General features: G+C 38.5%; 1 protein-coding gene across 2 annotated transcripts; it reads left to right on the forward strand.

Annotated features, from left to right (window-relative positions):
- Positions 1-920: 920 nt before the first annotated feature.
- On the forward strand, positions 921-19,919 carry unkl (unk like zinc finger). 2 transcript variants are annotated; one of them, XM_049560563.1, is made up of 16 exons: positions 921-998; positions 1,656-1,865; positions 3,870-4,046; positions 4,641-4,774; positions 4,872-5,007; positions 6,055-6,172; positions 6,669-6,753; positions 8,954-9,120; positions 9,564-9,752; positions 11,330-11,380; positions 11,471-11,648; positions 11,743-11,832; positions 11,941-12,177; positions 12,929-13,116; positions 13,218-13,475; positions 13,655-19,919. In XM_049560563.1, the coding sequence occupies exons 1-16, from the start codon at positions 934-936 to the stop codon at positions 13,808-13,810; spliced, it is 2,439 nt and encodes an 812-aa protein (XP_049416520.1). In that variant the 5' UTR covers positions 921-933; the 3' UTR covers positions 13,811-19,919. The 2 variants fall into 2 exon arrangements, with proteins under 2 accessions (XP_049416520.1, XP_049416521.1); XM_049560564.1 differs by lacking the exon at positions 9,564-9,752.
- The last annotated feature ends 763 nt before the right edge of the window (positions 19,920-20,682 follow it).

Genomic DNA, 20,682 nt, shown 5'->3' on the forward strand with positions numbered 1-20,682 from the left:
AACACAGCCTATAAATTTAATTTATTTTTTTTCATTTTTATTTATTTTTTTTTTTTATTCTATTTTATTTCTTTTTTGGTGACTGAGTGAAAATGTCTATAGGCCTAGATTTTTTTTTACTGATCACCTTATTCCCTAGAACACAGCCTAAAAATTAAATTAAATTTTTTTTATTTTATTTTATTTTATTTTATTTTATTCTATTTTATTTCTTTTGGGTTTTTTTTGGTGACTGAGTGAAAATTTCTATATGCTTAGATTGTTTTACTGTTCACCTTATTCCCTAGAACACAGCCTATACATTTATTTTTTTTTTAATTTCATTTTTATTTTATTTTATTTTTTTTATTCTATTTTATTTCTTTTTTTGGTGACTGAGTGAAAATTTCTATAGGCCTAGATTTTTTTTTTACTGATCACCTTATTACCTAGAACACAGCCTATAAATTTAATTTAATTTTTTTTTTTTTTTTTTTACATTTTTTTTTTTTTAATTTTATTCTATTTTAATTCTTTTTTTGGTAACTGAGTGAACATTTCTATAGGCCTAGATTTTTTTATTGATCACCTTATTCCCTAGAGCACAGCCTAAAAATTTAAGTGTAAATTCTATGATCTTTGACATAAAGGGTAGGATTTCCTCATTTTTATGATTTTTGCAGCAAAATTCCTTTATTTCATTTCAAATGCATATTTACTAATAATCAAAATAGCATATTCACGCAGAAGGTGTGTTCATATATATAAAGGAATCAGCTGTAACAAACCAGAGGGCATAAACAGTCTCTGAGGTGTGTGTGTATCTGTCTCCCCTCTGCAGCGCCCCCTGCTTCAGTGTTTGCACTGTGCGCTGGCGTGCACGAGGCGGACGTGTTGTGCATGCACGCGAGCAACAGATCCGAGCGCATGCGCAATTCATTGTTTTGACTGAAAATGCCGTCGGTTTCGAAAACGGCGGCCAATGCGTCTCCTCAAACCGAGAAACCTACCCACTATACGTGAGTAAAGCTGCAGCACAGAAACAACTAAATCGCTCGTCGTGGAAAAAGCCACTCGCACGTGCACCTACGCGCGTGTGCATTTCTTGCATTCCTCAACTCTTGTGTGTGCGTGTAAAACATGGTGCTTTTCCAGGCTTTGTGACTAACCTAACGTCACATAGCAAACAGCGACTGCACGCTAACGACAGCAGCCCTAATGTGGGAAACACGGACGTCTTAAATCGCTTAATTGACGCGCGAGGCGTTCACGGAGTCTTTTACAAATGTTTCACCGAGTTGGGGAAGTGTTTTGAATATTCCGTTGAACGTTACACCGTCAACTTGGTCTGCTAAATGATTAGCCAGGAACTCGCTAACCAGCCTGCTTGTAAATAGCTCGGCCTTATTTTGAGTTCCCTCTTGCTACGCACATTTATAGACGTACGCTCAGGGACTTTCAACCAGCGCTACGTCGAAACCTTTACGTAGCCCGCTCTGTGAATAGCGAGCTAACGCTAGTGACCCAAAATATATAGTAGGCTACACCACTAGCTGCACAACACGACACATTACTGTCTGTGAACTTTTTCCAAGCCTTCGACTTATCCCTCAGCTAAAAGTCGCTTTAAAACCCGCTTCTTTTTACTATATGTGTTTGTTTCTCCTTTGTTTCAGATACTTGAAGGAGTTCAGGACAGAGCAGTGCCCGTTGTTCCTCCAGCACAAGTGTACGCAGCACAGACCATTTACGTGCTTTCACTGGCATTTTCTCAACCAGCGGAGAAGGAGACCCATCAGGAGGAGAGACGGGACGTTTAACTACAGCCCCGACGTGTACTGCACGAAATACGACGAGACCACAGGCATCTGCCCAGATGGAGATGAGTAAGTCCCAGTTTCATTACATTGGCACTGTGTAATGGTGCAGCTGCAGACTGATGACTGGTGTTGTGCTGATCTGTTTGGGATGAGGGCCACTGCAGATTTATGAAACAAATCAGAACTTGAATCAAAGCAGTGCCACAGAAATATATATAGGTGTTTGTGTGTCCTTGTAATGGCTTTGGGCTGTGGTGTGTCTTCACTGGGAGGAAATCTGTGGAAATGCCTCAGGTTCTTTGTTTAAGTTGCACTGCAGTGCTTCGTATACTGGTTTTTACACTGACTGAAACAAACTTTGCAACTTAAAGAGACCAAGGAGTTACTGCTATGCACTGTAGCTAACTGTGCTTTGGTGATGTTTGCAGCAGGGGACTGAAAGCATGTGTTTTTGTTTATTATGTTAGTGCATTTTGAGGCAGATTCTTACAGATAAAAACTCAATCTTAATTTAGCCAGTTTGCTGTGGCTATAGTAACATAAACATGTCAGATAAACACACTCTTTATTCATTTCAAATGTGTTTTATTTGAGCATGTTGACATATAACCATATAAATGAGCATGCACTTTATAAAGATACACATATACATGCATTGCAATATGCGTCATCCCATTTTCTTTGAGCGTAAGTGTACTCAAGAGTAATATGCTCTTTGTTTAATGGCATCAGCTCAACTAGGCCTGAATGGAGGTGATTAACTGGCACTTGCGAAAGTTTATTTTGAAATTACCGCCAAGAAATGACTGTGCTTTTGTAATCAAACTGTTCTTGCACTAAAGAGCGATCTAAAGATAAGATGGGAAACTGGTTATTCTTTACTCAAGTGAGGAGTGCAATGTGAAGAATATGAGGCTATTTTGTAGTTAACTTATTTACACAGAAAGATGGAATTTGGTTGGTGGTTCCACGCTGAGCTGTATTTATTACTAAGTGTCCCCTGTGTGAAAGGTGTGATGTTGCTGCAGATGTTGGCAGCGTGTTGCAGTAATATGGCACGGGCCACTTCTTTGCCCTTTGTGTTGCTGCATGCATGTGGAGTATGTACCAAAATTAACACCCTTAATGTGGCCTGACCGCGCCTCTTTGGCTAGTTGTCGTTGGGTGCCCTCCAGCATTGCATTCTGGTTCTGCTATTATTTTCAGCTAATGGAACCATGTGAGTTGATGTATAAACATGCCTCATATTTTAAAAAAATCTGTTCCCAATAGTGTCCCTATAATAAGAATTTGTGTTTTTCTTATAGTGGCCATTGTTTTGCACATAGCATCATTAGTCATCGCAGGGGAGAGTGGTTTCTAAACAATTTGTGACAGACTTGTGGCTTTAGAGGAGTCAAAGCATCATTATAAGTATGGACCAAACTGTCAAGTTGCACAGAAACCAGATATGTGAATTCTCAAAAGGGGTGGCAGCCTCTCAGTGTGGCTGGGAATTAAAACTGGCACGGCATTTAATTGAGCCCTGCATAGAAATTTAAAAAAAAAAAAAAAGAAAAGAAATAATCATTAAACTAATGGAAAATGAACAACTGAGATCCTTACAATTCCTCCTCTGCCAATGGCAGCTATTTTTGTATGACCTTATGTGTTGCCATAGCAACTGTTGCTACTCAAAGAAAGGAAAAATTGGTTTATTCAAGAGGCTTATTGGCCATACATTTCTTGAGGCATTGCTGGTGTGTCAGCCCTGCACTCACAGTAGAATCTTATTTCTGATTAAAATTATGAGCCACTATAAGAATTCCCTTCTTTCCATTACAATTTCTAATCCTTTTTTGTTTGGACCTTGTTTTAAATGTCAGTGCAGCGCTTGGTCATTATGTTGTCATGTGAAACACACTGCCTGCACAAATTGTACTCTACAATTATATCTTGAACTTGAATGTGGATCGTGTGGTGTGTTCATTTTGGACTGCACTTTCTCTCCATTATTTTAATGCCCAGCTAAATCATTTTTATTTAGATCAACTCATTAAACATTTCAATGTTGTGTCCTTGCTTCCCCAGCTGTCCTTATTTACACCGGACCACTGGTGACACAGAGCGCAAGTACCATCTACGCTATTACAAGACTGGCACTTGTATCCATGAGACAGATGCTCGAGGGCATTGTGTGAAGAATGGCCTTCACTGTGCTTTCGCTCACGGGCCACATGATCTACGACCTCCAGTCTATGATATCAGGTGACCTACAAAGCAAATAGTGGCCTCTCTTTTCCCTGCCAAACTTCTCGCTCACAGGCCTCACAATGGAACGGACAAATCAGCCAAATTAGACATAATGTAAACAGAATGCCTGCATTGAAAGGGTTTAATGGATCGCCAGGGCCACGTTTCGGTTTGCAACTTAGTGTTTAGGCCTCGGCTCAGTGAATTTATTAAAAAAAAAAAAACAATACAAAAAACACCTGATGGTAGATAAACAGATGTTATTGAGCTGTGTGCTGCTGGAAGAGACTGATTGAGGTTAGCTGATACCAAGAGATACCAAGATTTTAAACAAAATGTTTCATGAGCAAAATATTTGCTATAGAAACGGAGGAGTTGAACTGATAAACCTCTCTATAATTTTGAAAGCATCTTTTTTGTTTTTTAGATTCAGCAGATATCGGTTGATATAAATGTGCTGTTGAATGATAAAATTTGATAGTGACTAGTTAAGTGAGAGGCCTGTTTTAGACAACAAGCATGTTTCTTTTAACAAGACAATACATTTAAGGATGTTTACCTTTTTTAATGAATTGGGGGTTAAAAATAATACTAATTTTATATACACAGAGAAATCCAAGCACAAGAGGCCCTTCAAAATGGACAGTTGGGATCTGGAGAAGGTATTCCTGATCTGCAGCCTGGTGTGTTAGCAAGCCAAGCTATGATTGAGAAAACTCTGACAGAAGACCCACGGTGGCAAGGTGAGTGTCCCTACTGCGATACCAGATAACACACTTTTTTACGTCCCTGCAAAGTAAAAGTAAAAATGACATTGATACTTTCTGCTTTTTATTGCAGATACCAACTTTGTTTTAGCCAACTATAAAACAGATCAGTGTACTAAGCCCCCAAGACTATGCAGACAGGGCTACGCTTGCCCCCACTACCACAACAGTAGAGATCGAAGACGGAATCCTAGAAAGTTCAAATATAGGTAAGATATGGCACAGTTTAAGCTTGAATGACAAATAGTTTTAAAGGGACAGTTCACCCCAGAATAAAAAATACATATTTTTCCTCTTACCTGTAGTGCTATATGTCAGTATAGGCTGTTTTGGTGTGAGTTGCTGAGTGTTGGAGTTATCGGCCGTAGAGATGTCTGCGTTCTCTTGAATATAATGGAGCCAGATGGTGCTTGGCCTGTGGTGCTCAAAGCACCAAAAAATACATTTAAAAAACTCAACAGCACTGTCTTTTTCCAGAAATCATGGCCTAGTTACTCAGGATAGTCCACAGACCTTGTTGTGAGCAGTTTAATGTAGGACCTATTTTTACCGAACTACACCCACTAACTAAATCAAAACGCAGAAGGAATGGTGCATCTACTCATGGACGAGAAGCTTGTGTGACAGCATGAGATGTAAACATTAATGGCATCCTGCTTGGCTGAGGTGTAACACAAGCCAGCTCAGTGGTGCTAGGTGAGCTAGCAGTAGATGTACGCTTCCTTCTGCACTGTGATATGATTGACAGGTGAATTTCAGTATAAAAAATAGTTGTTTTAGTGGATAGTGCCGGCACCCCATTTATAGAGGTGATGCCTCACTGCAGCGGTCGCGAGTTCGACTCCAGCTTGCAACCCTTTGCTGCATGTCGTCCCCCCACTCTCTCTTTCTCTCTCTCTCTCTCTCTCTCTCTCTCTCCCCATTTCACACTGTCCTGTCCATGAAAGGCGAAAAAGCCCCCAAAAAATACTCTTTAAAAATAAATAAATAGTTGTTTTTTTGTGTAGTTGTTTAAATGTATTTTTTTTGTGCTTTTGAGCACCACAAGCTGAGTGCCATCTAGTTCCATTATATTCAAGAGAAGGCAGACATCTCTACGGCCAATATCTCCAACACTCAACAACTCACACCAAATCGGTCTAGATCGATTACGAGCCCTACGGGGAGTCAAAATATGTATTTTGTATTTTGGGGTGAACTGTCTCTTTAAGTTGTGTAACTGCAGGTGGTTAAAGGTTCTGTCTCTATGAATGCAGGTCAACACCTTGCCCTAATGTGAAACATGGGGATGAATGGGGCGAACCATCAAAGTGCGACAGCGGAGACAGTTGCCAGTATTGTCACTCTCGTACTGAACAGCAGTTTCACCCAGAGGTGAGTGAACTTTGTGTTTCTCAAAATTAACACCTCAAGGCACGAGCTGTATTTTTGTGACTTGGACTTGTATACATTCAGCATGACACATACAAAGCATTTACTGTAAAGCCTCATTACCTGCACTGCCACGTCTTTGCAAAGATAATGGAAAGTAAAATAAAGTGTAATAACAGAGTATTTTTATAAATGAAATTTATAAAATGCAAGACAGCCATATGCTCTACCCAATACAAGTTATTAAAACAGCCATATTACATATGATATGTAGTTAGAGAAATTTGTTTTTGGCCGTGCATTCCAGATCTTGTATTTATGAGTTTGTATTGTGCTGTTGACGTAGTTGAGCTGATGTAACACTGTGGGTGACCAGCTTTTCAAAGGATCAAGGATATCTTTGTCATCCCCGAAGGGCAATTTGTTGTAGTCACCACATAACCATCAGGGTCAAAAATCTTAACTGTGTATCTCATTGAATTGTTTTTCTTTCTCTAAGATCTACAAATCTACCAAATGCAATGATATGCGACAAACTGGATACTGTCCCAGGGGACCGTTTTGTGCATTCGCACATGTAGAAAGTAAGTAAACTTTGGTGGAAAAATACAAATCTATGAAATGCAATGTTTTTTTAGATTTTCTTTTCTTATATGCACACTTGTGAGGACATGAGAGTGGAGCATTTCTGCTCGCTGCCTTTGCATTGCTGGGAGCATTGCGATTTTGCCAGAGCGCCCTCAGCGCCTTGAACTGAAAAACTTAAACTCAGAGCAGAAAGAGCTGAAGTCATTGCCGTTTTTCCCATTGTCCAATTGGATGAATCGAGAGGTGGGCTCTCAGTGGTGGCTAGGTGGCTAGCAAAATTGCTCAAAAATGACGGTCAAATATTCCTTCTAAAAATAACTCATAGGTTCGAACCATTCGAATATTTTTTTTTCCGCGTTATGTCCACAAGAGGGCAAACTAATACAAGGAATATATGTATTAATACAAGGAAACATAACTACTTGTAGGTATTTTTATTTCAACATAAACGTCTTTGAAAACATTTACATACCTGCACATTAAAACACATAAAACAGTTATCTATAACAGTACATTATAAACGACCGCGGACCTCTTGCTCACCCCCCCTCTCTGACCCGTGACCACACCGCCCGCGGAAGCGCTGCGAATAGCCTCGAAGCACCGGACCGTGACCGGCGCGCGCCCTGCAGCGATCATTTCGGCGTCTGGTCTATTTTCTGCGCGAGCCGCGAGCGAATGTGTCAAGCCGGGTGACGGAGACAACAGCTGGGAGCAGAACCGCTTGTCGACCAGGCTGGAGAAATGCACGTCTGATGCCAACGCCCACTCGCAAAGAGGACAGCGGCGGTGGTGTTTGTTTTTTTTTTTTCTCTCCACAATCAAATATCAATTTTCACATTCGAAGGTCCATTTTTTTTTTTTTTAAATTTGAATTTAGAATATTCGTTGACAGCCCTAGTGGTGGCAGTGACAACAATGGTAGCTTACAGTTCTTGATTTATGTTGAGCTAATGTAAGCTCACTTTGTTTGTCTTTCTTTCTTTTTTTTTTTTTTTTTTTTTTTCCAAATTTCAAAAGCCTTCCGGCCTGGTTTATTTTTTTGTTTTTCATCCCACATAGAACATTCACATGATAACCCACAAAAAAGTAACAAAGTAAAAAAAAAAAAAAAAAAAACAGCACGCGGACAAGAAATATAAACAAAAAAGAAGTTTGTTTGAAATTTGTCTTTCTGCCAGAAAGTCATTTCTTGTTTAGGTTTGGAGAAAAAAATACATGGTTTGAGTTAAAATGATTTCTGTCAGAAGCAAACTCCTCTCATGTGTGCCCACTTTGAACATCACCCTAGGGCATTAGTCAAGGACCCAGTAATTGATTTACATTGGGTCAAGATTTTGCTTCAGAGACCTCCATCTGAAAAGCTTTTGTTTGTCAGATATGATTAAGATCAGAATTCTACAGTTGTAAATGACAGTTGAGGAGATGACTGTGGAGGAAGTGAAACCTGTGATTAGCATAGTCACTCATGTGACTCTCACTCACATTGGGCTTTCTTCTATAGTGAATTAAATAATGGAAATGAACCATTTTCCATTTTTCTGGGGATCCCCTGGAACTCCTTTGAAGATCCTGGGGGTGCCTGGACCCCTGGTTAAGAACCATGTCCTTATGCAAGCTGCAAGATGTTGCCTCAACTACTCTGTAGCATTTTACCATCCGCAATTAGGCATGACAATTGACAGCAGATTGTCAAACAGTCCCCAACTCATTCTGTAATCAGCCTTGAACAGACCGTCATCCAGGTGGAGCTCCTGGTTCAGCTGGTACTGCCCATGATTTCACTTCTTTCTGAAAGTTCCATGTACCCATATGGATTGCTGTCTCTGTTTCCCTGTGTCCAGTGTCCTGTGAACAACCTCCCAACCCTCAGAGCCAGAACAGGTGCCCTATGCCTGTCTATTTTTATGCAGATTTTGAGGTACAGATCTGTGAGATTATTTCACAGCAAAATAACGGTCAAGTTAAGCACAGGTGATTGGGTGGTTGCCTAGCAACAATAGAAAAATAACCGCTATGTCTGATTGGGGCGAGCTTCAACACAAAAAGAAAGTGTAGTGCGCTCTGTGTGATTGTGGCCATAACCTTCACATTGATTTATTGATTATAGCAACAAGGAACGTTAATGGTATAGGATGTTGGCAACCTGGTAGTTTTCACACTATATAAATGTAATACTTATTTTAATCCTTTCAGGAATTCCCTCTACAGAGGAGACCATGAGCTCGTTGCTAACAGTGATACAGTCAAGTTCACAGTCCCAGCTGGGCTCTCAGCAGTATTCAGAGTGTCCTGTCAGTGAGTGGAACAGTGGAGGCAACTCCACCACCAGCGCAACCAGTAGCAACGGACAAGTAGGAAGTGTATGTTTTCCTTGTTTCTATGTCCGTCCTTCTAGAGGAAATTTATCAGAATCAACATTGTTTTTGAATGTTTATAGATGACTGCTTTTGTAGATATTAAATCACAATTCAGCCATTTACTCGCCGACATGTTCACCATGCTGTCATTTTTCTGTTGGCATGTTTTTTTTTTTGATCATGGATTTGTCATTATTATTATTATTTATTTTATTGTTTTGCATTTCATGACTACATTGTTTTACAAATACGGAGACAATTTCTTATTTGAAGCGACATTTAATATCAAACAGCTAGTCTTCATTTATTGTTGCACTCTCAATCTAAGATAGTCTAATGTGTAGCAATCATGACCTTAATATTAATATTCCATTCAGAATAATGGTTTTATTTATTTATTTCTTGATCATCCTTTTATTAAGACCATGTGCACTTCTCTTTCTCAGGTTTCATGTTCAAATAGCTCAACTGTAACTCCAAGCTCAGGAAGCGACAGTTTGTTATCCCCAGTGGGATCCATCGGCAGGCCCAAATCCTTAACTAATAGTAGTTTATGTTCAGAGTCCACCACATCCAGTGTCTCATCTCTGACGTCTAACTATCCTAAAGCTCCGGGCTATGAACGTGAGGATCAGGTATACAGACCGCTCTCTTCAGCCTTAGGAAAACTGTAACACATAGACACACTCAGGGCTTCACATTTGATGTATCACTGTCATTCATTTTTGAATTAATGTTTTTTTTTATTTCTCATTCATGTCATTTGAATTTTTATAAATTTAATAAATTTTGCCATGAATTGCTTCCTTTTAGGTTTTAGATCATTTCATGTGTTGGGTGGCAGCAGTGTTTTATCACTTGATGAGAGTATTGAGTAGTTTATATCTGGGTGACTTGACAACAAACAATATTCATAATCAGTGCTGCATTTTGTATCAGTTCTGAGAAGCTTAATGTGGCAATCAGACAGCCTAAAAAAATGTTTTCACTCCGCAAACACAGTCAGGAGTATTTGTAACTCCACACTCAGAATTCTCCTTAGGTTGATTTCTCTGCTGTCTGATGTTGTAATTTCAGAAGAGTGCCACCCACTCATATTTAAATGAGTCTGTTTCTATCGTTGTGGATGCTCTGCAATCAAAGACAGTATGTTTGAATCATTGTCAGAGCTAAAAGTGGCAGACAGAGTCAAGTTACACAATCAGTTTTAACACCTCTGAGTCTGATCAGATTCAGTAAGCAGTTACCACATAAAACATTACAATAAAGGTCTACTGCGTATCAGATGTATTTAAAGGGACAGTTCATCCTAAAATAAAAAATATATATTTTTCCTCTTACCTGTATTGCTATTGTCAATTTAAGTTGTTTCGGTGTGAGTTGCTGAGTGTTCGAGATATCGGCCATAGAGATGTCTGCCTTCTCTTGAATATAATGGAACTAGATGGCACTCAGGTTGTGGTGCTCAAAGCGGCAAATACATTTGTCAACAGCAACGTCTCTTTCCAGAAATTATGACCCGGTTACTCAAGTTAGTGAGCGGTTATCATGTAGGAACTATTCTCTTTCTGACAAGCTACACCAGCCAACCAAATCACCTTGCAGAAGGAAATGAGCATTAATGGGTTCCTTTCGGCTGAGCTGTAATGTTAGCTAGCTCAGTGATGCTAGGTGAGCTAGCAGTAGATGCACACTTCCTTCTACGCAGTAATTCGTTTGGCGGGTATAGCTTAGTAGAAAGAAAATAGTTCTTACATGAAACTGCTCACAACAAGGTCTACAGATTGTTTTGAGTAACCTGGTCATGATTTCTGGAAAGAGACATTGCTGTTAAGTTTTTCATATGTAATTTTTTGGCGCTTTGAGCACCACAAGCTGAGTACCATCTAGTTCCATTATATTGGAGAGAAGACAGACATCTCTACGGCCAATATCTCCAACACTCAGCAACTCACACCAAAACAATCTTGATTTATAAATAGCACAACAGGTAAGAGAAAAAATATGTATATTTGATTTTGGGGTGAATTGTCCCTTTAATGCTGCTCTAGCGCATGTCACGAAGTCTGTGTTTAAACTGGCTCTTTAATTTTTGTCAGCTTTTAGCTATTTGCAGTGAAAGAATGCTCCAATTTTTATCAGCTGTCTGGATGTAAAATGTAGAGTTTTGAAACTAAATTGTGCTGTTTCTGTGTTATTTGATCACTTGTAGATTAAGAACAAGGGGCAGGGGGATCAGAAATTGATGGACCAAGACAAACAGGTTTGTGTTCAAACGGGTTACTGATGATGTTGCATAATATATAATGTATTTATTTAATTAACAACATTGTCATCTGTGCTTTCCTTTCAGACACAAAATACTGTATTCTCTGTGGTGAACCCTTTGGCATCAAGCTTTACCTCCAGTATAACATCCAGCTTGGCCTCAAGTATTGGCTCAGATAGTTCGTCACCCACCACCTTATCAACAATGAATGCAAAAGCCACTCCTTTCTACCCAGGGAGCAACACAGTGGAGTCTGTCATAGGTATGTGTGTAGAAGCAACTATAAACTGACTGACTTGACTCCTGCTGCTTTGCATTTTATTGTCAAATGTTAGATGTATTTTGTTTCCCCTCAGGATCTGCGCTGGACCTCAACTTCAGTGACATTAATGTTGCATCTCTTGATAAGGAGTTAGAGGAGCAAGACAACAGTGTGGGACTGGCAAGTAAGTTCACCCTGTTAAATTACTTTCAGTCGTTTAAGCAGCTAATCACAAAGTCTCATCTTAATTGCCTTGAAGTTACTCAATAAAGTATCTACTTTGTCCCCTCAGGTCAAAGGGTGCTAGGTGGATCTGCTCCAGTCAACATTCCTGGCTCCCTGGCACGATCGTCCTCTTTCAATTCCTCGTCATCTCTCTCCACCTCCCCGCTAAGCTCCCTCTCCCAGTCTCTGTCACAGTCCCTGCTGTCTGGGACGGTATCGCAGCAGAATCAACCTTCAAACATGTTAGCCAAGCAAGAGCATGGTCTCCTAGGAACACCCACCTCCTCTTCCCAGAATTCTTTGGGTAAGCTGATAGGATCAGGCGTTTAGCTCCAAGTGAACTGGAAAGCATTTGACTTCAGATTTTAATCTCAGAGTCTTGTATGTCAAGGAAAAGAGCTTCTAGATTGTTCTGACACCACTACTCTGTTCAGTGTCATATTTTGGCACATTTAAGAATTGAGCACTTTCTTCAGCTTTACTTAAATATTTAATCTAGATCCTTATGCAGACGTCAAAGTAATACCTCACCTCCAAATTATCATATATATATATATTAATTATTCACCCTGTTTTGTATTGAGTTTGTAAAGAAAACTGTTATCTTGCATGCCTTTTTGATGAATGAAGAATCCAAAAACAGGAAATTCTTGATGAATTTAAGTAAAGTGGTCCATGTTAACAGCGGCAAAACAAGTCTTGTTTATCCGGTTGTATGCTCAGTACATCCTGAACAGACAGCCCACTCTGACGGGACACTGAACTAAAAGTGAAACCTAACATTTGCTCTCTTCAAAGCCAGACTCCGTTGACGATAACAGTAATTTTACCTTTCTGAACACTGGAGCTGCTGGTCTCCCGCTAGCACAAAGAAAGAAAGAGGCAGTTCTTGATTTACCAAAGCCAAATCACTGCTTAAAATTCCATCTATTTAGGACTGATAAAAAGAGTTTAAATTATCAGACAGCTCTAAATGAAGTGAAATTTTCCATCCCTGACTAACTGCCCACTTTTATTTTATTTACTTTTGTGATTTGAACACGCCACTCACCTAGGCTTGAACGGAGGGGCTAGCAGCATTTGGGACTTTGTAAGTGGCAGCTTTTCACCGAGTCCATCTCCAGTTTTCAGCAGCCTAACCTCCGCAACCAGCAGCGCCGATCTGGCCCGCCTTTTTAGAGATCTGGACGAGGCTAAGAGGAAGATCAAACAATGGGAGGAGGCCTGGCATCAGGTCAAACAAGTCAGTGTTACAAATGAACTCTAACTGCAACACATCTTTGCGTATCAGAGTGATTTCGCTTTTATAGATTGCAAGTTTTTAATCACTTCACTTTGTTCCAGGCTTGTGAAGCTTGCCAGAAAGACGCCCACGAAGCGAAAGAACAAGCGAAAACGGCCGAGGCAGAGCGTCAGCTGGCGGAACAGAAATGGGAGGAGACAGAGCGCAAGCTGAAAGAGCTCCAAGGGGACTTTGATGTGCTTTGTCGCACCCCTGGAACACCTCTTCTACGTAGCTATGGAGAGCTGGAGCAGCTCCCCTTGTCAAAGCTTCACTCCATCCAGAGTCAGCTACGTAATGACCTAGACCTTATAGACGGGGTAAGAAAGACTAGATCACACACAGAATTTCGTTTGTAGCATTTAGTTTCAAAGCGGTTTGCCTATCAGGCTATCATTTAGATCTACGTTTTGTCATCAAGCATGCTTATTTGAAAAAGTCTGCATGAACTGTATTCTCCTAAGTTGCAGCTGATATTCGTTCTTTTCTTTCCCAACAGGTAATATATCAGCTTCAGTCAAAGAAATGTATAGTTTGCCAAAAGCATGATCGTTGCATTGTTCTGCAGCCTTGCCAACATTATGTACTATGTGAGAACTGTGCACCTAGTAAAACAGAATGTCCCTACTGTAGAACAAAGATACTGAAGTGGTGATGTACAATTACTCGAGGTACTATTTAAAGAATTAGCCCTTTGAAAAACTACTAATAGATAGTACATTTTCTAAATAGCAATGTCTGTTTTCATCCAGTGATTGAATTAATTTAGAACACAATGATGTTTGACTGACAATGCAGATAGTATTATAAATCAGATTGTGCACTGGGGATTCAATCATTACAACTTTTGCTCATTTTATGTGCACATTGCCTCGCTCAGACAGAGAACTTCCTGTATGAAAAGCCACACACTCAGATTACAATATTCGTGCAATGCCCTTTGTCAAATCTTCAGTCATGATTCAGACCGTCTAAAAGGACATAAATCTGGTGTCCAGATATATACGCTTTGTTTACACGTTCATTAACACATTTTTGGCGAAACACAAAATGCAGGTGTGCTTCACCCAAACAAAAAAATTGCAAAGAGGACCAATAAACTTGGTTAAAAGCTGTTAACGCAAAAACTTTAATGTGTGAGTCTGTACTTGTTTATGGATCGGAAACACTTAACTGCACTTTGGAATTATTGTGAATAAATGTCTGATCTATTAATAAAATGCACTTAATGACCACCCAGAGCAAAATTTAATTTCAAGGCATTTCAGCCCTAACTTTTCAGAAAATACTGTGGATATTTGTCAAGATAATAAAGTTTTAGTAAATGTTACATCACAAAAATTTGTATTTAAAGACATACAAGAATTTATCTTAACTAAAAAGGTCTAGTTTTAAAATTACATATAAGAAACTCATGTCCTTTTCATACTGTAAGTCTTAAAATCATTGTTCAGTCATGTTGGTGGTGGGAAAAGTTTGATAAATGAAGTGTCCTTTGTATTAATATCAAGAGGAGGTGACCCACAGCCCACTGACTTTCATATAGGAATTCAAAAATGGACATTTCAAAACAGTCCCACACATTAATACAGACCAATTAATACACCACTTTCAGGTTGGGATCTCAAATGCAAAGAAATCACTGTGTAAATGTTTGAAAGACACTGCCAGGACATGTTGAGTTCATCCACACTTGACAAATTTGGTGACGTTAAACATAAAATGGGCAAAACTCAAAGCTGTTTTTTCTTTAATTAAAGGGGAACACACACAAATCGAAGAATTCACACAGGAGCTTTTGGAGGCAAATCAAGAAACTAGACATCCAAGAACCTGAATGTGACTAGATACTTAATTAGGAAATCATATTTTTGTTTTAACCTAATTAGTCTGAGATTCCAAGAAAAAAAAAGTGGGTGCTCTGTTTATAGAGCACGGAGCTGCCGAAACTGACGTGTGAAACAGGTCGCTGATCAGCTTCGATGTACCAGAAGGCTCCGTGCTCTGAGGAATTAATACATACGTGGATTCAACACTGTGGGGAGCATTTGATGACAAAATCTTTGGCTTAAGTGTAAGACTGAATATTTAGATTTGCAAAATGTTTCACATCCAATGAGGTATTAGTGCTGAACCACACTAAGCAAGGAAACAACATGACACATATTTGTGTTCCTCTTTAAGTAAAGGCACATTTTCATTGATGTATTTTCAATGCAACCAGTCAAACATCATTATTTTGACCAACTCTGAAGAAGTTTGATTTCTTATTAAAGCACTTTGTTGACCTGGGACTTTATTAAAGGGTATATAGATTTTTTTTTTTGCTTTTAAGCTGCTTTGTAGGTATTCTTTTGTGTCTTTTTTTAGATTTATAATTTGTTTTTTCTATATAAGCTAATGTCTGAAGCTTTTGTGTGTACTGTGAAACATAATTTGGATATTTCATGTTTCCTATTGTTAAAATCCTGGCATGGTTCTACATATTGTTAAGATTTCATAGAAAAGTACTTAATAGTTTCTACTTTCATAGTTAGATTTATAAAATTTCAATCAAATAAGTGCAAATTTAAAAATGCATTTTAGGCATAACCAGCAGCTGTAATATCAGTAAGGCACATGCGACATGTTAAGGCTGTTTCTTCAATCAGTTAGTTTTGTTTTGTAGAGATTTCTATTGCCTAGCCTATTAGAGGAGCATGTATTGTATTTGCTAAAAGCCTGAGATGGTGAATTTTTTGTAGGAATCTAGCCTCTTGACCTTGTCTAGAACATATCGGCCTCTAACTCTAAAGTGCCTTGCCTTAGTTTAAAAAGGTTATGTGTAGAATCGTCAGAGCAAACACAAGTAGTTGAAGCTTGTGCACAGGTTTCTGCATAACGTGTCTTGTTTAACTTTGCAGAAGCATCGACATGTGTAAGACTATATGTGTATATATAAGTATGCCAGTGTATTCGGCCCAGTCCCATCGAGTATTTCTGCGGACGATAATTGAAAACGGATAAACAAAGTCAGTGCCTGTGTCCTGACGTCAACCATAGAAACAAACTTCCCCTCCCGCCCGCTCATTCCTCGGTCGTGGTGCTCTTTTGGTGCAGCTTCAGTCTTTGATGTTAGGTTATTCAATTCAATGTTTGGGAGTATGCAACCATAGGACTTATGGATTTGTATAGCAACATATAAAAATGCTTTTTAAACAGTTGAGTAACGTTAATTTGTGTTATTGTAATAACTCTGCAGTGAATGAAGAATTCCATAGTTAACTTGTAAGTTGGATAGGACTTGTGCTTAGGTTCCTCTAATTGAAATGACCTTCTACTGTGTTAAAAAACCTTTTTATCCTTGCGTTAAATTCAATAGAAAATCATATATCTCCAGGTACACTTTTTTGCTACTTATAAATATGGGAAAAATGCATTGTTTACATTCACATAAATGACAATTAAGCAACTCAGAGGAAAAATTATCAAGAAAGCTTACGGTATTTTAGCGTTTTCGTGATTATATTACAGCATAAAAGGCAGGCTAAACACTTCTGGTATTGCATGTTATGCGATATATTAACCAGCTACAACAAAAAAAACAAAAGGACAAAAAAAAAGTTCGCACTGTGTCACACTGCCAGAATATTTGTATTGACTTATTTTTAGTGTAGTAAAGGCTAAATAACTTCTGCAAGCTTCGCTGCTACTGGAAAAAGGTATTAATGTAGTTTGTTGTTATACATTTAGATGTTTGAATGTTGTTGTGCATCCACAGCTCAGATTTCAGAAATAATTTGTCTTCTGCATCTAACTTGACTAAATTTTATTTGATTGACTTATTGATGTGTAAATCCATTTGAGTCAAAGTTTCAGTACTTTTTTTATATCATTAAGACCTGTACTGCTGTAGATTGTCCCTTTTGTTGAATCGATGGACGGTAAATGTGTTTTTGGATTTCTTTTCACACCCATACGCTGGGTAGCAGTGTACGGTGCAGCTAATTTCACAGGGTTCCTTTGGCTATTTTGTTTGACCTGTGAAGCCGACTAAATTAATGATGTCTAGTGTGGAAAATTTAAAAACCAACCAAAGTGGTGTTCTAGTAACTGTCCAAATATGTATTCTAAAGGGAAAATTTGCCCTTGAACAGAATTCAAATCATTTCCATCAGATCGATCAGCCTGTACTGTAGTTGCGAACAGGGTCTGGCTCAAAGATATTAATGGCAGGTCAGAGCACAGATGCCATCCAGGTGAAACTGAGACAGCATTTTGGGTGGCAGGAATTCTGTTTTCGGATGGATTTTATCTTTAATGTTTCATTCAGTAGTCACATACAGTATATCCTCGTAGTTTGTAAACAACAGGACTATGCCAATGGCTTTTGCTTACAACATTAATGGACTTGAGCCCATTTTTTGCAGTTTTACCAAAGACCTGAACTGTTGTTGTTTTCTTTTGTACTACATTTCATCATTCATTTTATTTCAGTAAGAAACCTAAATTCATTAAAAAAAAAATTAATCACCTAGTACCTTAAATAGATAATGTTCATTAACAGTAATTAATGGCATCTTTTTCTATCTAAAGTTAGCTATAGTGAGTTGATACAGAAATGATCAAAAATGCATGGGTCAGATCCTTACAAAATGTGTATTTGTATATTTGATTTTGTGTTAAATATACATTGACGTTTATGGCAGGTTTGTGCAATACTGGCTCGCACATGCCGACCTTAAGCAAGGATTCAGTGTCAGTTTAATCGTTGTCTACAGTGAAGGAATGTCAAAGGTGAATGACATTTGTGCTTCTGAAGTGGCCATATAAACTTTTGTTTGTTGATTTTTTTTTTTAAAAAAATTTTTTTTTTTTGCTTAATAATCTCAATCACTTTGGAAAATTGATGGTTATGCATTATATGCTGTTACGATCGGCCTACAGTGACTGTAAGGTGCTTTCTTTCTATCTGACTCTTTGTTTTCTATTTCTTAAAGCCGTGGTCCAAATTTGTTTTGTTTTTTTTTTTGTTTTTTTTTCATTGTAAAAATGATGGGACAGATGATGATTGTGACAAACATTAATGGCAGATACAGACATAATTAAAACTGAGTTGTTGTTGTTGTTGTTGTTGTTACGGTAATATGTTGTTGGGTCTCTCCAGTGGTCCACTTGCCCCAATTCAAGTTTTGTTTTTAAAAGAAATGAAACATTCACTTGAGAAGCACAGCTGACATTTCTTTAGATTTGTTGAAGGTGGAGTCAGCGATTCTGGAGGGGGATTGTTTATAACTGTGGTAGGGATGGGCGTGAGTACTCAAGTACTCGATTTGGACGTCAGTATTTTTTGCTTTGTAAAATAAAATCACAAATATTATAAATATAAATTGACCCTGTTCTATATTAAAAGTTTACATTTTTGGATAAGACACAATAATGAGGCTGCTATCTATGAATATCTACATGTAGGGAAAATTTCGATGTGCACACATGATGTCGGCAGCACAATGGTGCAGTGGTATGCATTGTCGCTTCACAGCAAGAGGGTTCCTGGTTCAAACCCAGAGTGGGGCAGCCTGTCTGTACTCTGGCTTCCTCCCACAGTGCAAAGACAGGTTAGGTTAATTGATGACTCTTGAGGGTGCTTTCGTACTTGCCCTATTTGGTTCGGTTCAATTGAACCCAAGTTCGTTTGCCCCCTAAGTGCTATTTGTTTGGGCAGGTGTTGGTCTCTGCGGAATTCTCCCCATGTCAGCGTGGGTTTTCTCCGAGTACTCCGGCTTCCTCCCACAGTCCAAAGACAGGTTAGGTTATGTGAATTGGTGACTCTAAATTTCCCATAGGTGTGAATGTAACCTGCGATAGTCTGGCAACCTGTCCATGGTATACCCTGCCTCTCGCCCAGTGTCAGCCGGGACAGGCTCCAGCCCCCCCGGAGAATGAATGAACACCCAATGTCAGGTTACTGGCAGAATGGCGACTAGACATAAGGGTGATGTTTGGAAATATTTTGACGAAATAATTCGATAATAAGTTAATGCGAGCACTTGAATGCAGAAATATTTAAAATACCCACATCTAATTCGCTGTAGAGTTAAGCACATTAGCATGTGCCAATTTTACCATCCCTTTCGCTCCCACTGCCTCTCTTTAAACACCCATGGCCTTTTCCTGTCCTGTCCACGAGCAAGAATGCCCATGTTGCCGATTGGCTGTAATAGTGTTGTGTGGGTCAGTATGAGACGCTTTGTTCATTTCGCATTTACAGAGCCAGGGCTGTGTATGAATACAGGATGTTTTTTTCAAAGCGCACACAGAACGGACTAGTGAAGCGTGAGGAAAAGTGTATTGGATTAGAATCACAGACTCCACCTTTACATTTATCTCTAACGGACCAATTACACCTTCAAGTACAACTGTGCCTTTTAATAATTAAATAATGTCGATTGGTATCAAGAGAATACGTCTCTAAGACTGTGTGTCTCAGTCGGATGACAAAATATAAATAATTAATTAGAATCAAAATTCCAGTGCCTTACAATATTGTTGTGGACCACAATGTGATAAATGATCCTCTGCATTCAGGCCACTTGAGCAGAAAGGACAAAAGGCGAATGACGTTTGGTCCACCAGTTTCACCGAAGGAGGCAAAGGTTATAATTGACTGATAATAGTCGATCTCAGTCTGTATTTGCCATACCATTTAAAAAAAAACAGCAATATTTAACCATTGAATACACAATTTTGATCTCAATTAGTCATTTGGCACCAAAAACTCAATTGTTTGTAAGGAAAAGCACCAAATAGGAAGAATCTTGTAAATGAACTGTAATAGATGTATCATTATGCTCTGCATTGGAATAGTTTAATCTATTTTGCATTATTGTTAGTTGTTGTGTTGTCTTTTTGTTTTTAATATTATGAAAATGGAGCCTGAAGATTTATGCAATCTTGTACATGTATATGAGTATGATGTATGGAGCTGTTCAAATTAAGTAAAATACTAGTACAACAAGTGTTGTCGAAAGTAAATAATCTGAATGTGGAATCAGTCGTTCCATATACTGTAGAAAATTTCAGTAGAAATGTTATTTTAACATTGAAGCCCTGAAATATTGAATGTATTGTTCTAAATTAGATATTCAATGAATAGGTCACTGGATATTATGGAGCGCAGTTAATTCATTATGATGTAGCATCTAGTTGTGAACTGCTATTCAATAAAATTTATTAGAACTAAAACAAATGCAAGTTTTCAAGTTTCTATTTGTCAGCATAATGAGGAAATATAAGGAAAGAAATGTATTTTTCTCAGGGTAATACGGCGATTTCATAGAGAATGTGTTAAATCTGAGGAAACTGCATTTCATGGATTTACTTAATGTCCGTGGGTTTAGACATTATTTATAGATTAAACAATATGTCCCTTATTTTGTGATGAGCTGTATGGATATGTAGGAAGTTCTCTACTGATAATCGTAGAAATTATTCTGTTGGTATATTGATATTTTTTTGTGTTGTGAACACAAAAATAGGTGCAAGTCT

The sequence above is a fragment of the Epinephelus fuscoguttatus genome, linkage group LG19 (assembly GCF_011397635.1).
Source record: "Epinephelus fuscoguttatus linkage group LG19, E.fuscoguttatus.final_Chr_v1".
NCBI lineage: Eukaryota > Metazoa > Chordata > Actinopteri > Perciformes > Serranidae > Epinephelus > Epinephelus fuscoguttatus.

Bases quoted from the DNA above. Each gene is read 5' to 3' on its own strand.
- unkl (XM_049560563.1), top strand. From the start codon at position 934: ATGCCGTCGGTTTCGAAAACGGCGGCCAATGCGTCTCCTCAAACCGAG. The intron at 4,775-4,871 runs GTGAGTGTCCCT...TTTTTATTGCAG, and splicing joins AGAAGACCCACGGTGGCAAG to ATACCAACTTTGTTTTAGCC. The intron at 11,381-11,470 runs GTTTGTGTTCAA...CTTTCCTTTCAG, and splicing joins TGATGGACCAAGACAAACAG to ACACAAAATACTGTATTCTC.